The sequence below is a fragment of the Lipotes vexillifer genome, unplaced genomic scaffold, assembly GCF_000442215.2.
Source record: "Lipotes vexillifer unplaced genomic scaffold, Lipotes_vexillifer_v1.1 scaffold58, whole genome shotgun sequence".
Classification (NCBI taxonomy): Eukaryota; Metazoa; Chordata; class Mammalia; order Artiodactyla; family Lipotidae; genus Lipotes; species Lipotes vexillifer.
Genome location: NW_006781997.1, coordinates 342,015 through 369,087, shown reverse-complemented (window position 1 = coordinate 369,087; position 27,073 = coordinate 342,015). Strand labels below are relative to the sequence as shown.

Here is a 27,073-nt window from a genome sequence, read left to right as displayed (position 1 = left end):
AATGCCTTAAAGAGCCGGCCCTTAGGGGTGCAGTTTTCACAGTTATCAAAAGGGTCTTAAGTTGAGAAATCTATTGAGTGATTCTCAGGTAGGTGCCAGGGGAAAAATTCCCTAGCAACAGGTTTCTGGGATCAGGCTGTTCGTATTAAAAGGAAAGAACAAGTACGGGTTTGAAAATGCCTGCTGACAAGACATTGGATGACTATACATCTGGTCAGAACCCACACTCATTAAGCTCTGGAGTGCCAGACGCACAAGATTCAAAAGGAAAACTGGGAATTGAAAGAGTTTAAATACACAGAAGGTAAAGAAAAACATTTCAAATGAGACCCATGGGCCAAAGTTGCCACCATCATAACTCCTAAGCTTGGAGAAAAAATACGCAGCACATGGATACATTCCGCTCCCCAATTCTGGCCATGGGATTGTGCCAAAATTACCTCTTGCTAGGAGAGATCTCAGGCTTTTGAGTTCCCTGGTTGTAGATTTGGATTTCAAAGAACTAATCGTGGACAGGGATTGCAGCAACTCTAAACAGAGAAAAATCTAACTTTCTCCTCTCAAATACTACTTGAACTTTGGCAACACTAAGTGAAAGGCCCTGGAGACAAACTTTTGCTTGGGACCACTGCTCTAGGAGATGGAAATTGGCCCACTTTCTCAATTAGGCTAATGAGGGGTTGGTGCTCTGATGATTTTTTTGTTCTGTTAACTATTTGGACACGTTTTTAAAGACAAGGATATGAAAGACTTAACTCTTACAGCTGAAGGCACTACATGTTTTTTGGTGAAAAACCCTATAGCCAGAGATGCTAAAGAAAACCTGACACAACCCAGGCACCAGAGAGAGAACAAGAAATTGGGGAAGACTTGAAGTCCTTTGATCTTAATGTAACCACAGCAACACAATTTGATTCGAGACTTTAAATCTTTGGAATCTCCCCAGAAATGTTATACATACAAGGGATTTATATTCAAATTTAGGGTATCTCTGTGTTGATAGCACTTAATTACCAGAGTATCTTAATGTTTGCATTCAACCTCACAGCAAAACCCTGCTAAGCGATTGTGGATACTGTGGTCAGCCTTGGTTACAAAATGTCAATTTAATTGGTATGATGTTCTGACTTATTTCAGAGCTTTGAGTGCTAAATCTATACTGACAACCTGTGATGGTAGAAGTTCAATAACAAGTAGGAGGGAAGTGCCCTTGAGAGGAGTGAAGCTGTCTCAAAACGTTCATCTTCTCCCAAAAAAGGGAGATCCACACTCCTAATTGACCACAGTCTTTTTTTTTTTTTTGGCCACGCCACTCACATGGCATGTGGGATCTTAGTTCTCCAACCAGGGATCAAACCCGGATCCACTGCAGGGGAAGCACAGAGTCTTAACCACTATACCACCAGGGAAGTCCCGACCATAGCCTTAATGGTTAAACCCAATGGGTTATAACAACAAAAACAATAACTCCATGGACTGTGGCAAATAGAGAACGAAACTCAGGAAACTCAACTGACAAGTTTGGGAACAAGAACCCGACAAGCAGAGCTGAGATGCTTCCCCTCCTCACCTTCCTTTTAGGAATAATTTGTTTGCAGAGAGTACATATTATCCTCTATCCTTAACACAACTAAAATGTTACATCTCTTCCCTGGGGGAGGAGGCCTGCCAGAGTCTAGACAGGCCTGTGGGTTGGAAAGTCTGGATATTTATGGGATTCAATATTTATGGGGTTCAGTATCTTTGCCACATACCCAAGATGAGTGTCCCAGCAGCTCTGGCAATAATACAACTAACATTTAGATTCTCCTCAGCTAGACTTCTTTGTCTATCCCAGTTGAATCAGAATTAAGAGGAAAGATTCAGGTGAATTTTATGCACTGCTCCTCTCCAAACCCCAGATCTCTCTGATTCTACAAGATGAACCAAAACCATATTGCCTCACACCAGACAGCTCTGGTACCCATCTGACCCAAGTAGATATTTAGATATGACCCCTGGAACAGTATAATCATAGCAGGAGCATGGATGTGATTTAGTGATAGGTTGGTACCAGTTTGATAAAAGGAAGGAAACTTCATAGATGATGCCAAACATTTTATTTTGGGAAACAGAAAGGAACCTGAAAAATGACGGTGCTCCTGTGAAAAGAAATGGGAAAGCAGAGCTCAGCATGATATCACTACTCTTAGCACATCCATGTGCCAGGAACTATGTTATGAGTTAGTGGTACACAGATGAAAAAGCGTGAAGGAAGCTCTTTGCTAGTCACCCCATTGTCTCCTGCCTGGCAGCACCAGCAGTAGCATCAGTAGCACATAACATGCAGCACAATGTAAGATTTTTCTGATCCAAATCCTTTACTTGCATTCATCAAAGAACATAAAAAGGAGATCTAAATGCATGGTCCACAAAAACACAGCAGAATTCGTTTTTCTCCTCAATTCTCTTGCTCCCCCAAGGTTTCCATAAACTCTCAGTCTCTAAACTCCCAATTTCTAACTCAGAGATTTTGTTGCTGCCTCCTCTTGAGCCTGGTTCTTCTCTCTTCATCTACCTTCACACCTGATGCTCCTGAAATTTTCCAACAGACTGTGTCTTCCTGAGGGATGTCATCTAAAATGTCCATGACTTTTCTCTGTAAGAATCAGCCCACTGACTTTATCCTTTCCATATCTGCACCTGTTCTCATCACTCGGCATCACAAACAACCTAAAATCCTTTCTGGAAATATCAGAATCCCTTTGGAAGGTGGTTGAGGGGAAGAGGCTAAGTGAGCACAGCCAGAATCCTCTTCAGGGGAAATTAGAGGGGTAGAACTAAAAACACTTATACAATTTTATCCAATCATAATTATAATAATAAACGTAATTAATTAAAAGCTTTACTATATGCAAGGACCTACGCTGAACACTCTCACATGGACTATTTCGCTTGATGTGCCAGTTTTTTGAGATAATTGCTATAACTATTTCTGTTTTAGAGGGGAGGGTAATAAGGCTTAGCAGTTAAACATTGCCCAAGGTCACAAAGCTAGAAAGAAGCAAAGCCAGAACTGGAAGCTGGGTCTGCCTGACTTGGGAACCCTTAACATTTTCATATCTTGTTTAGTCCCTGACAGCCTTGCCCTTTTCTTCCCATCACCTTCCCCCCAAATTCCAATTGTTTTCAACATTTTTCAGTGCAAAATATCAGGAATCTTAAAGTGTTTGGAACATCACACGGTATATAAAAGCATGGACATGGCGCCAGCACATTGTGTGCACTGGAGTAATATTCGCTCATTTGACTTATAATATTTGAAACAAAATCATATACCTCCATCCGGTTCTTAGCCTCCAAATCAGTTGCCGCCAATTTTCTTTCTTCTATAAAGTATAACATTTCCCACATCCCCCTACCCCTGGGTCACAACATCAATCTGGAGTCCACTCTCACAGAATCTGTTGTTGGTCTCTCCTGTTGATTCTTAAGACTGCCCCTCTCATCAATCTTTCCAGGACCACTATCCTGCCTAGCCTAGACCCCCATCATTCTAGATCATGAAGCACCACAATAGCACCTTAATTGAATTTCTGTTTCTAGTTTCCCAATTACAGCAGATTTGACATACTACATATCAACTTTACACCAACCCTTCAGTTAGATCCTTTACCACTGCCTTTAGACTAAACTTCTCATTATTTTGTCACAATCTGGACCCTACATCTCAAATCTAATATCCTACTGATCCCCAGATCAAAACCTCAGCTCCAAACTGCCTTTTAATAGTTCCCTGAATATATGCTTACATTTCTTTCTCCTAAGTGAAATGCAAACAACAAATAATACACAAAAATGGGTTCATCCTTACTCACAGTTAAAGATACATTAGTTAAAAAAATGAAATAAAATTTTAATCCAGGACATAGACAAAGACAAAATTAAAAGGTTGATAACATTCAGTGTTAAAAAGGAGGTGGGAAAATAGGCACTCTAATTCATTGACAACACAAATTACTTCAGTGTTTGGAGGGCTATTTCTCTCAAAAATTTAAAAGGCATCCTTTATAACTCTAAGAACTTGTGCTATAAATTCTCTAACACAAGTAGGCAAATATAATATATGCCTATATATATATATACACATATACATATACAGATTTACTTACTAAACATTATTGTGCTATTAAAAATACTATCTAGGAAACAACCCAAAGGTCAAATAAGAAATAAGTAACCAGTTAAATAAATTATGATGCATCTACACAATGGCACATTGCACTTCGGAAATTAACAAATTATATATATATATATATATATATATGTATATAAGTATGTATGATTGATCTATAGGTGCTAATATGGAAATATATTTATGATATGTCATTAAGTAAAAAGAAAAGGTTGCTGCAATAACCAATGAATCTCAAGGGAATTAAGCTGAGTTTTAAAAAAAGGCAATCTCAAATGTTTACAAAGTATACAATTCCATTTACAGAACATTCATGAAATAAAATTATAGAGATGAGCAGGTTACTTATTGCCAGGGGTGAGGGACTGCGGGTGTAGCTGTAACAGGATAGCACAAGGGAGCCTTGTGGTGATGGAACAGTTCTGTACTGTAATTCTGGTGGTAACTACAGGAAGCTGCATTTATGATGAAATTGCATTGAAGTATACACACACAAACACACTCACACACAAATGGGTGCCTACATAACTAGCAAAGTCTGAATAAGCTCTGCAGATTTTACCAATATCAATTTCCTGGTTTTGATGCTGTACTACAGGTTGAGGAAGTGTAGGTGAAGGGTGCGTGGGACCTCCGCATACATATATTTGTCATTTCCTGTGAATATATAATTATGTCAAAATTAAAAAAAATTTTAAATATATAGGCCCTCTTTCTGTGTTCACACAAAATATCATATAATAGTGAGTGTAATAACTGTGCAAGTCTTACTAGAATGGAAGGCTGAATGTAGTTAGTACACTAAGAGAGAGATCACTTTTGTATAAAGAAGGTTAGATTTACAGAGCATGCTGACATAATCTTATGATCTCTTAATAAACCTTTTAGTAAACAAAAATAAAGAGAACAAGTTGCAAAATAGACAAATTGTTATATCTCATTGGTGTAAAATATAAGAATATTTACGTGTTAAAATATCAGGGAATATCCTCATCTAAGTCATGATACTGGCTACCTCTAGGTAATGTTAGGAAGAGTTGGGGGCAAGCTCTTTATTGTTTTACTTTCCTTTGTATTAGCATGTATTTCATTTATAACTTAAAATTTATCAGGAGGATAATGAGTAGGAATAAACTGAAAGAGAAAAGAAAGGGAAAGAAGGAATTTTTCTCCTCTGAACCTTTGCTCATCCCATTTCTTCAAGGCCCAACAGAGGGCCTGAGGTCTCAATAGAACTCTGAACTCCAGAGGTATTTTACTTATTGTTTGCACTATGTATTTGGGATTTAGAAAAGTCTTCCTTGAAATACTAAACCCTGGGATAGCAGGGTTCTCAAGAGATGTTTATCATGGCAATACTAATACTTTATATTTGCTAAAAATGGATTGTTCACAAAATAGCTGTACCATATTGTCTACCACAAAGAGAAGAATAAAGAAGATCCTAATTTGAAAAACACAGACCTTAATTAAGTACCATAGTCTTAAACTTCTGGGTCAATTAGTCATCAGAAGAAAACAAAAGGCAACCTTAAAGAATTATTCAGATTTAATAAAGATTTTAAGGGTTATTTGAATACTGCTACTTCTTTTAGAAAAACAACTTAAGTTTTAAAAATTATTAAAACTCAGATTAACACCTAAAAAAGGATTCTGTCCAGCCGCACCAGTCCAGTGCTCACCAATCCACTGCCGTACCATTTCTTGCAAAAGCCTGCCCTGCACTCTTGTGGTGGCTTCCGTCCTATGCAACAGACGGAAGAAAATTAATCCAAACTGTATAAGCCACTGCATTCAGACTTCCTGTATCTTTTATTGATGTTAAGGAAGAGATGGGAATTACTTGATGTATATGAAGGCACAGCAGCAGGAAACACCTCTAAGAGCTAATATGAAGTAATTGAATGTAGACTATTTTGCATTTTACATTGATAGTGGTATGGTTAATGATGGTAATGATATTTGCAAATGTATGATTCACTTGAAATAGCTAAAAGAAATGGATAGGATATATTAAATTTTTCTTCACTGAGGGCTAGAAATTAATTTTATAATAATACCAAGAAAAAAATTATATCTGCATTTTAGTATACTCCAAGCAGTTATTGTAATCATGCTACTATCTCAAAGATATGACAAGATGTCATCTCAATTATTAAATTATAATAGATAGATAGAGAAGATTTGATTTGATTCAGATGCAAGATAAAATCGAGAAAGGCTTTAGGAGTTTTCTATTGATTTTCCAACAACAACAAAAAAACTGTGCTTTGTGCACCACCTAGAGGAAATATGTAAAATTTATACTGAACATAGTTGCATTGGTTATAGAGGCTGAGTGGAAAATCTCATCATTAGAGTTATAAAATAGAAACTACTTTCATCTGCCTGAGGTGATTTTCAGGCAGTCCTGCTGGAATATGACTTCCAATCTTATCTAGATGAAGCAGATGCCAGTTGGAGTCTAGCATAAATATTTATAGTTGCAGTTACTAAAAATTTTTTCGTGAACATAATTTAAACTCTAATTCCCCTCCGTAAATTGGAAAGCCTACAGCAAGATTTTCTTCTAACATTAAACCGAAGTCTATCTATTTAAAATTAAATGTAACACTGTGTTACCGACAAATAGTTTAAATAACAAAGAAAAACCTCTCTCTCTTTTATTCTCCTTACCAAAAACAAAACAAAACAAACTGTATTACTGACAGGGAAACTGAACTGTAGATTATAAAAACTTCCAAACCTAAATGTTTTATTACCAAAAAAGAGAAGGAAAAATAACTGAATTTCATGACCATTTTTACCAGATATCTTTCTGGGCCTCATAGCCTCTATGTAGCAAAGTGTGTTCAATTAATAGTTACACTACCCTCTATGAGTAAACATTTTTAATATGCAACTCTGTCTTTATGGCATATATTCAACTTATTTTCTAGAAAAATTATTGATATTACTTAATAAACACAATTTTTTTAAATGAGAAGAGGCTCCTTACTATACTATATTGAAAATACTTAATCAAGACTAAAATGCTATGCCTTCAACTCTTCTCACTTATACTCTCTTCCTAATTAGTCTCATTCAAAAATAAAGTCTCAGTTAATAGTTTTACGTTATTGACTCCAAATTAGAATCTGTATACAGTATACAGATCTTACATCTACATATTCAAAAGCCAACTCAGTATCTCTATTTGCATATATCCAGGACAGTTCAACTCAACCTGTTCAGAACCATTATGTTCTTTCCCCCCTAAGCCTCCTTCTCTTGCAGCTCCCCTTTGTTTAGGCTATGACACCATGAAACTTGAAAGTCAACCTTAAAAACTGCCTCTTCCTTGCTCTTCAAATCTACTCCACTGTCCAAACCACTAAATAACTCTGAAATCTGTTCACTCCTGTCCATGTCCACTTCTGCAGCCCTAGTTCAAACAACCAACACTTCTGAATTGGGCAGCTGTCCTAAGGTCCAAACTCATCTCCCTTCATCACTCCCACCCAGGCTCAGTTTACCACTCAACAGCCAGGCCATTCTCATCACGTTGCTCCCACCCCTGAAACCCTCTTACAATCCTTCAGTGGCTTCCCAGTGCTCCTAGGGATCAATACTCCAGTCTTGAATCTACCTAAGAAGGCTAGTTTCACTGATCTTATCTGGCCAGTACCTGCTTTATCCATCTCAGGTCACGCTGCTCTTCCCCTTGTCCTCCACATTGTAGCCACCAGAATTCTTTCAGCTCCTCTAAGCGCCATTCTCTTTTCCCAGCCTGGACCTTTGTAAATAACTTTTGCTTTTTCTAGAACATGCTTCCTCTTACCCCATTTTAATCTAATCACCTCATTCTCAGCCTATTCCTCAGATCTCAGCTCAAATTCACTTTCTCAGGGAACCTGCCCTCTGAGATTAGGCCAGATCCCCTCTCTTATCTGCCCCCTTTGGTGTCCTCATGAGCATAGGAAAACTCTCTGGTTTTGCTTATCATTGTATTTTCAGTGCATGGCATAGAGTTAGCAAGCACTTAATATTTCTTGAATGAACAAATAAATACATGAACGACAAAGGCCATTTTTGTCTTCATTCCAAGAAAAAAAACTCAAGATGAAAGACAGAGTACCTATGTTTATCTCCTCTCTTTCCCAAGACTCAATGAAAATAATATAGAGGTATACACAAAAATGATATACATGGACAATGAGAAAGAGGATCAAAAGTATGGCACTCACCAAATGATTGCAACAAATTTTGGGAAGACTGAAAGCAGATGATGATAAGCTAATGACTGATAAATTAAGGCAAAGGAAGATGCTATAAGTATGCACACAGAGTGAGCTGTTGAAGAAAGCTAATCTGCCCGGTGGAATCCAGATGACTGAGAACTTTGAAGTGCCAACTACAGTGGAGGGCAGAAGTGAGGCCTGGGCTAAAAACGAAGAGATTCATTGAGAGACTTCAGAGAAAACATGTTATCTCCCCCTACACCCTCCTCTCTCAGCCAACATCTTTCTCAGAAGGTCCAATTACCTGACATTCATCCTCATTCCAAAGCTGGGTGAAAGGAAGAAAGAAAGAAGAAGGAAGGAAGGGAGGAAGGAAGGAAGGAAGGTGGGGGGAGGGAGGGAGGGAGAAAAGAAGGAAGGGAGTAGTAAAAGTAGCCATATTCTTCTCTATAAAAATTGAATACAGTGCTTGAGAAGAAGTAGGGCAGCTTGTGTAGGAGTCGGAACTCTGACATTTAAGAGTCCCAAATTATAATGTTCATCTCGGCACCCACACACCTTCAACAAGGCTTGCCAGTGCAGTAACGACCTTTGACAAAAATTCACTCAGCTTTTCTATTACCTCTTTCTAAAATATAAACGAACAAGCAAGAACCACCAAATATCTGAAGAAAAAAAAACCTGCACTATGAATGAGATAGATCAAAATAAGCAAAAATGGGGCTTCCCTGTGGTGCAGGGGTTGAGAGTCCGCCTGCCGATGCAGGGGACACGGGTTCGTGCCCCGGTCCGGGAAGATCCCACATGCCGCGGAGCGGCTGGGCCCGTGAGCCATAGCCGCTGAGCCTGCGTGTCCAGAGCCTGTGCTCCGCAACGGGAGAGGCCACGACAGTGAGAGGCCCGCGTACAACAAGTGTATTTTTTTTTAAAAACTTGTATCCTCAGAAATATTCAAGAAGATACCATATCTATTGCATGTATAAAGCAAACAAAAAAACAAGAACAGGATGCTATTAAAGATTAAATATCAGAAAGCAAATGTGTTACAATATATGTCAAATTAAAATATGAATACTAAAATTCTTCCAGCATAATAGAACTAAAAGTCAAGAAATAGAAGATATAAAACAAGATGCCCAACATTAGAGAGAACAGATATCATAGAAGAGAGGTGATAATAATAATAAATACTAATAATCATCCTAGAAGAAATCTCCTGCAGCTAAAGTACTTCAGTGAAAGTCTGCTCAATGATATGTCTGTGGATCAATTACTAAAAGGAAGACATTCACTGAGTCATAGCATTTTAAAACCTCAAAACAATAAACTAAGAGAATATACTTTAAATGTCTAATGTGGAAATAAAAACAAATTCCATAAAAAGGAACAAAACACAGACTGTCATCAGAATTATCAGCAGTACCCGATGATAGAAGCCAGTGGATGAATGTTTAAAATTCTGAGGGAAAATGATTTTCCACCTAGAAGTCTGTATACAGCAAAATCACCCATGAACTGTGAGGGCAGAAACAAGAAATATTTTCAGACATGTATGCAGTCGGAAAGTTCAGCTACCATGGTGCTTTCTGATGAAAATCCTTTTAGGATATATGCCCAAAAAAAAGAAGGGATAATCCAAGAAAAAGTAAAATACCAGCAAAGAGTGGCTTCTTCTCAGAAGGGCAGTAAAGATAAGCCGCAGGATGAGAGTGGAGCACCAGAACAGCAAGTCATACTGGCTAATCATGAGGATGATGGAGGGCTCCAAGCAGGAGAGCTTGGTGGGAAAAAAGTGTTCACAGTATCATAGACTGCATGATGGGTAGTTTGAACAAAATGTAAAATATAGTAAAGGTAAATGATCAAGGAAAAAACAAAACCAGTTAGAAACTCTACAAGAAAGAAACAACTGTAAAAGGAAATATAATGCACTACTTGCCTCTTCAGTGAATGACATTTATATTTTACACAATCATTAATAACATGAACAGTGTCTACTGAATTTTATATTTAAAAATCAACTTACGGACAAAGTATAAAATCATCGTGGTTATAGCGTAGAATGTATGTGGTGTGAACCGTGAAAAAAGTAAAAGTTCAGTGACAAAAGGTGAAGGTGGAAGGGAAACTAGGAAAACTGAAGAACAGGGCTACTGTTTGTGTTTATAGAGAAGTGTCAAAAGATACTCTATAGTTGGAGAAACAAGAAATCAAGATAGTAAAAAAATTATACTAGCTAAGCTAAACTAAAGCTACTACATAGAAGATTAAATTTTTGTTAAAAATATACTGAGAAGCAGGGGAATACTGGAAAGCTTGGCAAAAATGAGCTAAATCCTGATCTATCATAGCAAGAAGTCGATAAAGAATAAAACTGATAAATCTAACAATAGATATATAAGCATATTTTAGCAATAGAGATTTACTGTGTGAGAGCTAAATTAACTTAACCACTATGCCTATCTCTTCGTCTGTAAAATAAGAACAATAATAGTACATACCTCATGGTGTTTATTGTGAGGATTAAATGAGTTAATATACATAAAATCCCTTACCATCCCTCGGTGTCTTCAGGGTATTAGTTCTGGAACCTCCTGGGATCTCAAAATCATACTCAAGACACTCAAGTCCTTAATATAAAATGATGTGATATTTGCATATAATCTACCTCATCCTCGTGTATACTTAAATCATCTCTAGAATACTTATAATATCTGATACAATGTGAAGGCCATGAAAATAGTTACGTGTGCATGGCAAGTTCAAGTTTGGTTTTGGAATTATCTGGATTTTTGTTTCTAATATTTTTCTTTTTTTCTTTTTTGCGGTACGCGGGCCTCTCACTGCTGTGGCCTCTCCCGTCACAGAGCACAGGCTCCGGACGCGCAGGCTCAGCGGCCATGGCTCACGGGCCCAGCCGCTCTGCGGCATGTGGGATCTTCCCGGATCGGGGCACGAGCCCATGTCCCCTGCATTGGCAGGAGGACTCTCAACCACTGCGCCACCAGGGAAGCCCTGTTTCTAATATTTTTGATCTAAGGTTGATTGAATCCACAGATCGTAACATGTGGATATAGAAGGCCAACTGTACTGCTTGGTATATTGTGAGTGCCAAATACAAATGTGTGTGTGTGTGTGTGTGTGTGTGTATTTTATGCCTCTTGATGAGTAATACGGGTGGAAATGGGGAAGGGAGCCACAGGGCTCTTAATATTCATTATTCATTATTTACCCTTCTTATTATTTTATTTCTTTTAACAAGAATAAGTATTGCTCTGATAACAGGAAAAGTACTTGTTTAAAATAACTTTCAAAATCATGTCTTACCATTGATTAAGGTTAATTCCAAAGCTTAGAAAAGCCAAATTTAAATTTATATGATGAATTTTTAAGCTCTCTCATAATAGTAGTAAACATCTCTATAAAGTCAAATTGAATTAAAGGATTAATATGAGTGCAACTAACCCAAATTCTCATCCTTCTATGACCTTCCAGGCAAAAATGTTTTGGTGCTCTATTCCCCTTTGCTACATACACCAATTGTTCCTTTCTTTTGCTACATACACCAATTGTTCCCTTTTGCTACATACACCAATTGTTCCCCTTTGCTACGTACACCAATTGTTCCTTTCTTTTTCCCCTTCATTTCCTTTCATTCCCAACCCCTACCCCTACCCCCACCCCCCAAATCCACCCATCCCTTTTTCTCTTTCATTGTCTTCTCTCCGTCTATACTGGTTGCCCTGCCTAAGTGTTAGGATGTTAGTGGCCTGTCTTACAGTGCTTACTTATCTCTCTTGGGGGTATTTAATACTCAGTGGATTGGTGACCATGGAAATAGTTTTCTCAGAAATTAAAATTTATATTGATAATATAACATAGTTATTGTAATACATATTATAAATGCAATTTATTCTATATTATAATGCTGGCATCGTTTCCTAGGATCTCAGAAATAACCACACTTTTAAAATGTAAGAAAATAACCTTTTAAAAATGTTTAAAAAATATTAACCATACTCTAAGGGTATTACAAAACTCTATTTTTCTAATGAATCATTGAAATACTCAGAGAAATCATGTGCCTTCAACATCATGTAGACACTTAAAAAAAAAAGAAAACCTACAAATAGAGTCACTTGCTATGCATTCATGCCTTATCACTAAGTATAAAACTGATACTAACCAAGGTGAGAAAAATCTGATCCTAGGAAACAACTGTCTGAAGTACTATTCAGTGATATGGCTTTGCTAAGAATGAGCAATTCTAGTGCTGGGATAGTGGAACTTAGGAAATTAATCAAATTAAATACCATTTGGGGCTTCTTAAAATGAGATTCATCTTTCTTTAATAGACATTTTTTCTTATAAGTAGCCTTTTTCTGCTGTATGTATTTTTCACTGAGCGGCAAAAATAACGCGTGGATTCACAGCTCACAGCAGTAATGCAGCGTGAACAGCAGAGGGAGCTAGAGGCACAGGCCAACCTGGGACTGTCAGTGAGCCTAGTGTCTCACCACTGCAGCTGAACCATGCTCGAACTCCTAGGAGACATGCATATGCAAAACTCCGCACCGTGAGGGCGTACAGTGCGTACTGGTGGAAATAATTGAGAGATTTCTTTATTCTCAAAAATAGTATGAAAATTTCAAACTACCCTTAATGGAGCTCATTCTTGCCAAATATTATTTCTTGGGCAAATATAATTAGGAAATTATATTTTTTAAATATTTTGGAAACACAATTAACAAATATTTCACCACCTCCGTGATCGTCATTGTATCATCAATCAGTGCAGAGTCTGGGATACTTATATGAAGACTTGACGCCCTGGGTGGGGAATTAAGCCAAGACAAATCATCTGACTCATGACTTCTACTAAGAAGGACTTGTTAGGGTGGCCCAGTTACAGATTTATTCCCACAAGTGAGGCATTTTAAAATGCCTATTCACTACTCTTTATTGTCTCATGTTTTTCTCACTTATTTTTTCATATATTTCTTTTCCTTTGTATTTTACTTCTTTTAATCTTTCTTTCATTTGTACAACTCCTTTTCTCCAAATGACACCTATGTTTTCTATTTTTATCCTTTGTTCCAATCACATTTTAGTTCAACCCCTATTTTTTTTTCTTTTTTTTTTTTTTTTTTTTTTGCGGTACGCGGGCCTCTCACTGTTGTGGCCTCTCCCATTGCGGAGCACAGGCTCCGGATGCGCAGGCTCAGCGGCCATGACTCACGGGCCCAGCCGCTCCGCGGCATGTGGGATCTTCCCAGACCGGGGCACGAACCCTGCATCGACAGGCGGACTCTCAACCACTGCGCCACCAGGGAAACCCAACCGCTATTTTTATTGCTCTTTAATTTCTTTTTCATAATTTATTCCTTTTTTCATTCATCCTTTTCTTCCATCTGCAAGCTTCCCCTCTTTTATAATCAGCCATTGTTTCAAAATTTTTCCTTTTTCTCTTTTCATATTTATTGGAAAAGCTACCTCTGCTCCACTTTTGTGAAATGGGAATAACAAAATCTGCTGCTGTAATCACTGATTTACTTATTTTATAAATGCTTAAGGCATGCCTACAGTATGAAAAATATGTAGTAGGCAACAGGGTTGCAGGGCAGGGTAGTAATAAGGAATGAATGAAGAAAATAAAAATGAAAAAGACATTATTCATTTCCTTTGCTGCTCATAATATAATAAGAAATAGACACAAATAAATATCAAGGCAGTATAATATCAGTACTATCAGGAAAATATAATATTTTTCTATGGGGATATAAGGGATTAACATGAAAACTTTCTAAGGACACAAACTCTGAGGAATCTTGAGGGATGGAGGGTTATCAATGAGTGTAAATGGAGACAACAAAATGAATAATAACATGAGGTGAGAGAGGGAGGAGTTTAAGCACGTTAAAGAATAACTGGGGGTTTTATATGTTATTTGTCAAACAACGAGGATGGTCCATCTGCAATGTTTATAATAGACTCTCCCTTTCGGTTAACTTCTTCCACCTTCCTGTAGACTTGGTAGGAAAGACTGAATATCACAATTACTAATCCTCACCCTTCCTTTGCCTCTTTCCCCCTTCATAAAATGGGATTAAAATAGTACTAAATTCATAGGGGTTCGGTGAGAATTAAGTGAGTTAATAAATATAAAGTACTTTAATTGTTCCTGGAACGTTAAGTGCTGTAAAAGTATTTCTTACTGTTGGTGTTTTTCTTGTATTAAGAGTTAATTGAGGCCAATTCAAATAGTACTCTACGCTCTTTCCATGAAGTTTTTTCTAATCTCTCCAACTCACTCTGACTTTTAATTTCACTGTACTCCTAGACACTGTTACCCAGTTAATATTTATTCTCTAATTATTTTATGTATTTTCATTTTGTGTCTTCATTGGATCATAAGTTCCTTTTGGCAGGTCCCACAAAGTATTGTATGCTTGCTTGATTTGTCCATGAAACTAATATAATTGAGGACACCTAAGAGACACTCAAAGAAGCAACAGCTAAACTAATGAATGTATTTCATGTCTTAGAAGTGAATAAGTGACTAGTATGACATGTAAGCCTGCACATTCATTAGTGGAAAGTGAAAATTATAAGTAAGCTCAGAAGAAACCTGAGAACTGCTCAAATAAATAAACAGTATTTCACTGTTTCAGGGTTATTTGACAGCATCAGGGAACATTTGTCAGATATTTACTTTTACATATCTATTTATCCACAATGAACTCATTATTTAATTGAATTTTCACAACCACCTTATGAGATTTTGTGAGTGAGGCTCAGAAAGGTCTACAGTCACACTGTCATTAATAATGACAGAACTGGGGTTCAAATCCATGTCTACCAAACTCCAAGTATGTGCTCTTCTATAACATCTTCCATTAATAGAAGTAAGATAAATTGGAGAAATAATTTTTTTGGATTAAACAGTTATAATACACAGGCAAAACAACTATGGAAATACCGATAAAGTGAGACTAAAAAATCAAAATGCATATTTCTAGAGTTATCCAAGGAAATTTAGCAAGAATTATCAAATGTCAAAAATTAACTAATATAAAAGATTAGAACTCTGTACATTTATTGTAAAGTCTCAAATCATTACTACTGAAATTTTTTTTACAAGTGGTATGGAAAATCTTAGATACATGTTTATTGAGGGAACAAGTAATAGCAATACAGTACCTTGATTTGTATTTCATGTTTTTAAGGGTCAACCTAAACTCTTTATTGACCCCATTAGTGGCTCATTTCTTTGATAACTTGGAGTAGGGTTAATATATTATTAAATGGAGCCTGTCTTTCTGCCAGCTCCATTTTTTTCTTTTTACGCATCAAGTATTGCTTATTCATTAAACCTTTTCTAGCTAATGACAAATATCACAGGGTAAGGTGAACTTCTTCCTTACCTGGGCCAGGACTGATGCCCAAGAAAGTGAACTCAAGGAGTAGTTGGGGTGCTGTAATGCTCACCTGAGGTATAGTTTGCTAAAACTGCCATAACGAAATATCACAAACTAGATGTCTTAAACAACAGAAGTTTATTTTCTCACTATTCTGGAGGCTAGAAGTCCAAGATCAGTGTGTTGGCAGGTTTGGTTTCTTCTGAGACCTCTCACCTTGGGCTGCAGATGGTCACCTTCTCATTATGTCCTCACATGCTCGTCCCTTGGTCTGCATGTTGTCTGTGTCCTAACCCTCTTCTTATAAGGACACAAGTCATATTGGATTAGGGCCCATCTATCTGACCTTATTAATTACTTTTTTAAGGGCCCTGCCTCCAAACAGTCACATTTGGAGGTCCTGGCAGTTAGAATTTCAACATAGAAATTTTTGGCAGGGGCGGTGGGGGAAGACACAATCCAGCCCATAACACCTAGCATCAAGATCTGAATCATCTATCCGGTTAAAGCAAGACTTGAACTGTAGCACCCAATTACCTAACTAAGCACTAGGCAAAGCAGGAGAACCAAAACATGTTTTTGTTTGTATTTTGGGGGTTTTGTTTTGTTTTGTTTTTGCAGATTTTGATATTTTTAAAAAGCATCAAAGCAGTCAGCATGGAAAAAGCAGAACTTTTTTGCATTTTCTTATACTTATTACAACTTATTGTTATATACTTATTATACTTATTGTACTTATGTTATATGTACTTATTATACTTATTGTTACTTGGCCTCTAAGGGTCTTAGCCAGTCTGTGGCCAATCCTGGCTAAGGGCTAAGGAAGCAGCCCAGGTAAGTGGATGAGTAGCCAAGGCAGGGCTCTGACCTAACATGGGAATTAGAATGCAAATCAGAAGACTATGACTGAATTCCAGTTATAGGGTCCAAAGGAATTAAGAGAGTTGAAAGGCAAGGCTGCCACTGTGGACCAGGAAAGCCACACACTCACTCCACGCACATCAGATAGGAGACCTGGTATACCAGGTTTGGTTTGGATTCCTTTAGAGTCCCCGAAGGGTAAATCCTAAACAAAGTGGTAGAAAGACATCAGCTTTAAAGTGAAAAAGTTCTGAATCAAGACATTAAATATGTTTGTGAATCTATGAAAATGTGATCACACCTCTTTTGGTCTCAAATTCAGTAAATATCTCCATAAACACTAGTTCTTTTTCTTTACCCTTTTTGCACAGCTGAGTGGGACTGGAGGAGATAATTACCAATTACAAATGTAATCTAGTGAAAAGTAAACCAGAACTAAATTGGGCCAGTAGCAACATGGAATGTATCTTCAGCCACCAGTGTCACAAAGACACATGTAATAAATCTACAGTTTCCTGCTTTGCATTAATATGTTATGGAAGTATCTAAGAACAAAGGTATCTCCTTTAATGTCTATCTAATAGTCAAAACTTCCCTGAACACCACATATTAGAGCATTTTCTGTTAAGCTTAAACATTTGCTTATTGCCATAGTAGCGTGGTGTTGACATTTCTGGTTGCTAGGAGTGTCATAGTGTTGGGTACGTATACAATAGCATCTGTCAGCTCAGATGTGGGACTTTTTAATCAGCAGGACTTTCTTTTTCTATGCTGGTACAATAATCGAATGTATAGATTTACCATGCAAATTATACATGAATATCTGAACTCACTAATTCAGAGAAATAAAACACGAGTATTTAATAACTTATATTTAAGGATTTTTTTTCAGCACCTTTCAGAGTGAAAGAGTAAATAAATAAAAGCCTTGAAACAAAGTGGATGCCCGTCAGTAACATAATGGCTGAATATATTGTGCTGCACACACACCACGGATACCATGGGGTCATTAAAAGAAGTAAATTACAGCTACATCAGTTGACCTGAAAGAATTTCCACCCTGTGTTGTCAAGTCAGGAAAGCAAAATGCATAAAACTATGTATCTATAGTAATGTTCATAGCAACATTATTCACAATAGCCAAAAGGTGGAAGCATTTAAAATTTGATTATGTAATTCTTAATATTTTATAACTTTAAAACATATTAATATAAGCTTAATTTTAAATACTTTTACATTTATTTTAAAATACATTTTGTAAAATATATTCAAATTTGGATTTTAAATGCAATCATGCTTTGAATACAATTACATTTTAAATTATTTGATCATTACCATTAGAACACAGATTATGCAAAAATCTTGATCTTGACAAGATCAAATCTTGACAACCTAACTAATGATTTTGTTGACATAAAGGCAAGAAAAAAAGTTTATAGAATAAACATATAATGATTTATGAATTATATATGTCTTTATTTTATTAGTCATCTAAAGCACTTCCTATTCAATGGACACCAGACAAAAATAATTAAATTTGGTCTTTTGGATATTTTGCCAACTTATTGTCCTTATAAAACTATAGTTTTACACATATCTTTCAAATATTATTATGAAAATATATTTGTCAAGGTAGGAAGATTTCTACCTTGTTTTTAGTTTGTTAACTTGATTTGTGATGTTCAAAGGTCCTAAAATGCGTATGCGGGCCTCTATTTTTACTTTTGACCCAGGCTACCCGAATCTCCTGGATGGGCCTGGAAAGCACTCTGAATACAGGATTTATGAGAGTCCTAAGGTTAGAGCACCCACAGAACGGCAGAGGCTACTGGCTCAAGATATCTTGTTACTCAGTTCAGTTGAGAGTGGAGAAAGCCTATTGGCTTTCTGTTTCTAGTTGATGTTTCTAGTCGATACATGTATCCTGAAGTTCATTCATTTCTCCAAGGAAAAATCACTTCCACATCCATTTTCCTAATTAACAAAACTTTTGGTGTTGGTTAATTTTTTTTTTTTTTTTGAATGAAATTAAGATAAAGCCTTCAGAGAGTGAGCTTTGCTTAAGCTTTCAAGTGCTAACACCTCTGGAGTCTGCATACCTAACTAGGGTAATTCAAATGTTAACTAACTGCCCTTAGGGTGCAAATTACACTGAACTATCACACTATATACCACTGTTTAAATAGCAGTATTTTAAAGTAAATTATAGCAAATGTAACAATCGCCATATATAAGGGCTTTATAATCATGAGTTCTGCCATTAACTAGCAGTTCTTTAATATGTTCTCGCATTCAAACAATGCCCAGACTTTTCTCTGAAAGGTCAGAAGTCATTCAACTCTATCCTAACAGACCTCAATTTGACATCTGCTGTTCAGAACCCACACTGTGAGCCCAGAGACTAGAAAGGACATCTCCCTTTCCAGCTGGTCCCTCGATGCTGCTCATAGTAATTGGCTAAACTGTAAACAGGTTAGAAGTGGTTGCCACCTCTCCCTACACACCTCTTAGATCATGGCCCACATCTCTGACAGTGGTACCTCCTCACTGAAGCCAATTTCTCCAGCTCAATCTTGTGTTCAAGGTATGGGTAAATTTCTGTACACAAGCCATATAACCCGCACATTTAATCATTGAGGGGGCTCAGATCTCCACCATCAAATGATTTGAATAAAATGATCATTTAAACCCCACTATCTAGAAAGATGAAGTCCAACCACCTATCTTGGCTACCACTTCCACTTGGAGGAAAACCAGTCCCAAGGGAATGGAAACCGGACCTCTAGCACGATGCTATTCCAGTGGAAGGCTTACATCACAGGCCATGTCGCCAATCTACTACATTTTTCTAATGCTTCCAGTTCTTTTAAGTTTTCTGACCTTGAGTTCTCTTCCTTATCAATATCTTTCAGCTTGGGTCTGGGCCTCCTCTAGGATATTGGTTTGTGGGGTACATAGATTCCTTCTCTTTATCAGCTATCTGTTGGGGTGCCTGTGAAAGAATACCTCCACCTTGCTTCCAGAAAGGCTAAGAACTGCATTGAAGTTGTAGATCTCTCATTTGTGCTAGCTGCTATACAAGTCACCTGGCTTAGCTTGATAAGTCAATACTTCCTGTCCAACGTCAGTAGCTTGAAGAGGCTGGAGTTACGGTAACAAACCATCCTGGTTTGCCTGGGGCTGAGGTAGTACCCGGGACATAGAATTTGCAGTACTAAAATGGGCAAGTCCTGCACAAATCTGGACCAGTTTGTCACTGTCGTTGGGTGATTGGCTGGATTTTAGCACATGTGGCATACAATGGAAGTTTCATGTACAGCAGTGCCAGCCCAAGGCTGGTACAGTGATACTAACACATTTCCTACTTAAAAAGCTCCTCCGGCCAGTCCCTTTTACATCCAAGTTGTAGCCTTAGAAAGAAAGAAGATTCTTCTTTGACCTTCCTGAAAATGTTAAGAAATTAACTTTCACAGTCTCCTAGCCCTCTACTTATTCAAAAGCCATAGGGTCTTTAAGCATTTTGCTGCTATTGCCAAAGGTTTGTTTGTTTCAAAGACAAATGACCTCAAGCCTGGGACTCTATGACATTCCATCAACGTCTGGCATTTCCAGGATTCTGATACTTATTCCACAAATAGCTCCTCAATCACATACCTTTCAGCTGAGCTATCCTTAAGCTCCCCTTCTCTTCATCCTCTTCTCCTATAAACTAAAAAGTTTGTATGGACTGAGCCTTAATAAGTTGTAAGGTGTTTCTTTATTATTAAGTAGAGTGTATTTTATGCAAACGGTATCAGAAACTAAAATTATTCATTAACAAATATTTATTGAGCTGTTGCTATATTATAGCACTGTGCTAACTGCTAAGGATACAAGAGTGAACAACGCAAGCACAATCTGCTAGGCTAGTGAGGGTTGCTGAGAAGTAAATGAGCAACTGCAACGTGGCAAATACCATGAGGGTCAAGTTCCACATGCTATGGGGGCAAAGGGGGGGAACGAGTCTTCCAAATTTGGGGGTCATGGAAGATTAAATGGATGGTTAGCACTCATCTGTTCACGTATTCATTGCTTAATTCAATAAATATTTATTGAGAGTCTTATGTGTGCCAGCACTGTGAGAGCCATTTTAGATGAGAATAAATGTAAATATGACTTAGTCTTTATGCTGAAAGTGTTTCATAGCCTAGTATGAAAAAACCACATGTAAATAAATGACAAGTAGTTATTTATTTAGTTATTAATAAGTGCTATTATAAAGGGCTCCAGGGAGAGTTTGACTGAAAGGTGACTTCAGTATGGAATTGTACTTGACCTTGAAGGTTAAGGAGGAACTTTCCTTTGGGATAATGGGGAAGAAGAAGGGCTCTCCACACAGAGGCAACAGCTCATGGACATATGTAGAGGTATGGAAGCACATGATCTGCAAGGTAAGTACAAGATTTGGGTGTGGCTAAGGGTTAGGTGTTTGTGGAGAGTGGTAGACAATGACTGAAATTGTAGGTGGCATCAGGTCACAGAAGGTCATTTTATGCCATCTTTAAGGGGTTTGGATTTATTCTGAAAATAATGGGAAGCCGCTGAACAGTTTTAAGTCAGGAAGTGACCTTTTCAGCTTTGTGTCTTGGAAAGATCTCTGTAAAGATTGTGAGCGTGGACTGGAGGAAGAAGCAGTTTATCAAATTCTCAAAACCACTCTGTGAAGTGAGTATAACAGGTATTTTTACTCACATTTTACATGGAAGAATCTAAGATTTAGAGGTGTCAAGTGATTGGCTTAAGGCCCCATTGGCCATTCCAAAATTGACGAAAATCAACACTTGGTCCTGATAGGAATATAAATAGCTGGAAACCTCTATGCAGTTAGCCTTTGGCTTCAGTCTTGCTATCCTTGAAAATAATAATTACAAGCTAGTTCTGGTTGTAGTGCCGACTCCAAGTAGTTTTGCATAATAGATTAGATAGAATTTACACAATTTGAATCAGACACTTTGAAGTTTCAAAGCACACCACAGTATGCTTTTCTATTTCCTAGGCAAAGGTCTGGGTCACTCATATTTTCTAATGTTATTCTATATCTTCTAAATCTTACATTCCAGGCTGCAAGTGAGCCATGGAAATATTCCAACTTTTCTAATTTGTAGCCAACAGGAGGCAATTCACTTTAAGAAAGTGACATTTTTATCCTCTAGTATTGTAAACATTTCAAAATTGTTGACACTGGCTCAAATATGTTTCTTCTGATATTTGTGGGATATTGTAGGGGGCAAATAATTGTGAATTAGTTTGATTTGGTTTTCTTCCCTTCTCAGTTTTATATTTAGGTGGAAACAAGCCAATAGTGATTTTCTTTTCCCCCAAATGTCTCTAATCAGTACTTAAAGTTTTCAAAGAGTTTATTAATTACAATAAATATTAAAGATTATGTTCATAGAAAAAGAAAGCACAGTAGTTTAAATTATTCCTGGAAAGTCTGGATTTTGAGTAGCAATAAGTCTGTAAATGTTAGCAAGGGAAAGTCAGTTTACTAACTTTTCCTATATAACAATGGTTCTCAAAGTGTGGTCCGAGGGCCAACAGTTTCTGCGTTACCTGGGAACTTGTTAGAAATACAAATTCTTAGCCTGAACCCCAGATCTACTGAGTGGAGCTGGGGAGTGGGGGAGAAGAAGCAGTCTGTTTTTTCAGAAGCCCTCCAGGTGATTCTGATGTAGGTTAAAGCTTGAGGCACATTGGTATAAAGGAAGAAAGCATATGTTTCAGACTATGAAAGACATGGTTTCCATTCCAACCCCAGACATTTGATTTTAGACACATCATCTATTTCCTGGTGCCATCATCACATTATCTGGTTAATAACCCCATAGCTGGCCTTGTGAGTATTATAAGTGATAACTGATCATCTGTTATATTGACAGTCTTCCGCCTCCAAGTGATTTGGATACATGCTTAAGTTTGAGAACCACTGGTCTATAAGTGTAATATATTGGAAGCAGACCAGCTATGTAATTTGAGAGGCCCAAAGCAACTTGAAAATACAGGGTCCTTTGTTCAAAAACTAAGAATTTCAATATGGTGACAGCAGAGCATCAAACCAAGTAAGGGGCCCTACTAAGCATAGGCCTACAACTACACAGGTTGAATGCCCAAGAGTTGTTTTTGCTTGTATCTAACCACACCATTTTGTTTTGTTTTTAGATGGAAACAATACAATGCCATGAAAGTGGGCCACATTTTCTCCTCAGACACTACCTCCTGTGCTGTCAATCTCCACAGGCAGACGGTGCTCATTGGCCTCCCCATCTTTGCTCAGTGTTGTTTTCTTTTTAGCTAGCCAAATGCGTTTGTACTTCAAGACCCAACTTAAGGTCCCCATCCTCTGAGAATTCTTCCCTTACGAACTTAACTCACTCAACTCTGTCTTTCTAAATGTTTCAGTAGTTATATGACAAATTTAGCTATTTTTTAAATATTAATGATTGCTCATCATTGTGTTTGTCTTGTGTCTTAAGTCAGAGTATAAACATCTTAAGTATTGAGATGGTGTCATCATCATACAATGGAAAGAACATAGGCTTTCGAACTCAATAAAGCCTGAGTGTAAATACCCTCTTCTTGTTTACTAGCAGTGATATAGGTAAACTTGCTCTTGAGTCTCAGAATCTTCATTGGAAAAACGGGATAATAAGACCTACTGCACTGGGTTGTTGTGAGGATTAAATGATATAATATATGTAAAACCCTGGGCATATTTAAGTGTTCATCAAATATTAGTTCATTTATTGGATGCCTCCCACCACACATCTGATTTTGTTTCAGCAAACAGATCATTGCTAGACACAAAGTCAAACACAAATTTCAATAAATATATGCTTGTTGGAAATTGTATGTATTTTATTTTTTATTGTATTAAATTACATGTACCCAGGAGGTAAACCAATCCTATGTTGAATTTCTTATAAAATGTTAATTATTATCTCTGACTTGTTTGTACATTCTTATGTTTACATTCTGACTCATAAAAATTTTTAAATTTTGTACAATTCTTTATATTTTCAAACCTCCTATGTTATTAATGTTATCTTAAGGGGTGAAAAGAGAGACAGTTTTATTCCCAATGAGGAGATGGGAAAGACCGGCACAGACAGATTAAGGGATAGCTCTAATTACACACACTACCAGTGTAATTAAATATCCACTAATGTGTCCTTGAAGCTGGGTCTAAACTCATATGCTGACTCCTTGTCCAATATTTTTTCCACTATACCAAATCTGTAAAGGACATACAGGGATAATTATCTTAAGAACATACCTGTAAAGTACCTACAGGAACAATTATTTTAATTGATTAAAACAGAATAAATGATACTATTTCTTTTTATGCTGCGCACATAGTGCGCATTCCATGTCTGTTAAACAGCATGTAAGCTGCCTATTACAGTTCTTGGTTCACTGTAGTACGTGCTTAGTAAAGAGTGACTTATTTAAATTCCTCTATTTGATAAATGTGTTTTATAGGAACGATTTTTTTCCTAATGAAAATTTAAGGACAAGGTTCATTATTATTAACACAGTTTCAATTTGGGGCCTAGCAAATCATGCTTGAAAGCTGTTTTTTTCCCCCCGTGCGAAGTATTAACACTCCTTCCTCCTGCCTGACTGGCGCAACCCACACTTTGCCTACCAAACTTATGACTCAAAGGCCCCTGAGGACTTTCTGTAGCCTTCCAGCCAGAGCCCAAACATCCAAATCTGCTTCCACGTGAAACAACCAAACACAGTCGCCCAAGCAGAAGATCCGCTACGGCGAGAGCTCCTATAGACAGGGCGAATGAGAAAGCAGCGTCCCCCTTTGCTCCCACCCCTCCCCATCTGCAGCATCCAATTGCTTTCCTCTGTTGTGCGGTCGGCTCCTGGGATTGGTCGGGAACCGGACCGGCGCGGGACCAGTGAGCACAGGCCGAGCGGGGAGACTGGTCAGTCACGTGCGGCCGCCTGGTTACCACATCTCAGAGACCAGGTCCGAGGCCCTAGCTCCCGGTCTCTGCAGAGGGCCTTTGTGCATCGGAGGTCCATACACCGCAGGCCGCCTCCGCCTCCGCCTCCGCCTCCGCCTCCGCCTCCGCTGCCGCCGCCTCCGCCTCCGCCGCTACCGCCGCGTTTGGGTGTAGAATTAGGAATTCCTGCGCCTCGTTAACAATGAAGCAGAGTTCGAACGTGCCGGCTTTCCTCAGCAAGCTGTGGACGCTTGTGGAGGAGACCCACACGAACGAGTTCATCACCTGGAGTCAGGTAAGGGTGAGGGCACGGCGGCCTCCGAACCCCCTAACTAACGTCCTTCTCTCTCGCTCTCTCCCGTGGGGTTGTCTCTCGCGGCCTGCGGCTCAACGCCCTCTGTGAGGCCCGCGGCGCGGGGGTGGCGGGGTGGCACGGGCCTCGGCGTGCAGCCTCGCGGGGGACCCCGGTATTGTTCGCGCGGGGAGCCGCGGGGGTCCCGGCCGGTGCCGCTGGCTCAGGCCGCGGTGGGGGAGGGGCGGCCCCCGCGGGGCGCCGCGGCCCGGGAGACCCCGTAACGGTCCGACCCGGGCGGCGTTCGGAACCAGCCCGGCGGAACGAGGGCGGCCGACGAGCCGAGGGAGCGGGAGCCACGTTACTGCACACTCATCCTCCGTCCTCCCGCCGGGCTCGCGGGCTGCGGCTCGCTGGGGGCACGGGCAGCTCTGGCCGGGATCTTCAACGCGGGGTTTATGTGAGGCAGTCTTTACCTTCGCGACCTGATTCTCGCCCCTAAAACAGACACACAGTTCGCCTCGCATCTGAGATCTTTATGACGGCAGTCAGGGAAGGAGGCACATGTTTAAACGCAGGTTACTGCTTATCAGGAGGCTTGAAAATATATAGAAAATGGTACGTTATTCTTTCGCGATTTTGAGCCATTTTTATAAACGGATTTTTATGATTATTTTAATAAAAGTGCCAATAGACAGGTGTTCAGTAACATATTGGAGAGCAAAAACGAATCACTGAATTTCACTAAACAGTTGCCGGCAGTGTGGTGTATAGATGTCTTGATTATTGGTTTGATCCCAATTCTGCCACTAAACAGGCTCCTTATCTCGTCTGACCCAAGTGTCGTCGTCCATAAGATGAATGGGTTACTTAGGTGATCCGAGACCCCCCTCTAGTTCCAAATACTGATTCTAATTAGAATGATTATTACATAAACAGCATTTGCGTTACAATACACTTAGGCAATTGGAATCGTTTTGTGAAGGGGAGTGGAGTTCTCTTATTGTAGATGGTCATCTGTTTTGGATATTATCTTGTTTAGAGCCCTGGAAAAGAGTAAGTGAAAACTACCTGCACAGTGCCTAGCACCTGTTAAGTGCTGAGTAAATGTTATCTCCTCTCTTTCTCACTCTCTTTTCTGTTCCTTTTCTGTTCTGTTTCCTATGCTAGGAACCCTCAGTTTTCCTATTTTATCTTAACAGGGAGCACTATATTGAGTACGTGAAGTTTTGACTACTGTAACACCACAGTCTGCCTTATATTGCTGTCATTTGTTTATTTTCTTTATCTCCCTCTAGGACTTAATTTTCTTGAAGGTCAGTAGCATCAAGTGGATGTTGTGTATTAGGCATTTGATGAATTCTGTACAGTTGTACAAAGAAGGGGTGGGGTGAAAATAAGGAAGCCAGCCACCAGTATACCCTTAAAAATAAACAGATGTCTCATGCTTTTCATCAGTCATAAGTATTAAAAGTTGACAAGGATGGATCAGCACAGACTGCAGTTACTCAGCCTTGTGCATGTGTAAGAGATTGGACTGAGAGTCTCCCCACTCCCAAGCTGACTTTATCACACCTATTTGTCTTGGATGGGCCTTCTTGTTTTTATTGCCTAGAAATGGTACCTAAATATATTGGAAATTGGTTTTAGTTAAGGGGTATTCTGTCAGCAGGTCTAATAAATTCTCATTAGCCAACATATTTTAATAATACTTTAATTTTATGGGCAGTATCAAATGTGTAGAGTTTCATACTAATCCATAAATGCACCATTTTATGAATTTTAAGCCAAATAAACCACTTAAAAATCATTCTTATTTTTTTCCATTATTAAGTCTAAGCTTATGTTTTGGCTACTCATTTTTTAATACATAGTGGGAGAATTAAAATATAAATTCAGGGCTTCCCTGGTGGCGCAGTGGTTGAGAGTCCGCCTGCCGATGCAGGGGACACGGGTTCGTGCCCTGTTCCGGGAAGATCCCACATGCCACGGAGCAGCTGGGCCCGTGAGCCATGGCCCTGAGCCTGCGCGTCCGGAGCCTGTGCTCCGCAACAGGAGAGGCCACAACAGTGAGAGGCCCGTGTACTGAAGGAAAAAAAAAAAAAAATATA

General features: G+C 38.6%; 1 protein-coding gene across 2 annotated transcripts in view; it reads left to right on the top strand.

Moving 5' to 3' along the window:
- The first annotated feature begins 24,803 nt into the window (after nucleotides 1-24,803).
- The window catches only part of HSF2 (heat shock transcription factor 2), a 36,136-nt gene continuing 33,866 nt past the window's right edge, over nucleotides 24,804-27,073 (top strand). For both annotated transcript variants that reach the window (XM_007454902.1, XM_007454901.1), the window contains exon 1: nucleotides 24,804-24,965. In XM_007454902.1, the coding sequence (XP_007454964.1) occupies nucleotides 24,873-24,965 (93 nt within the window). In that variant the 5' untranslated portion in view covers nucleotides 24,804-24,872. The remainder of the gene's footprint in view (nucleotides 24,966-27,073) is intronic.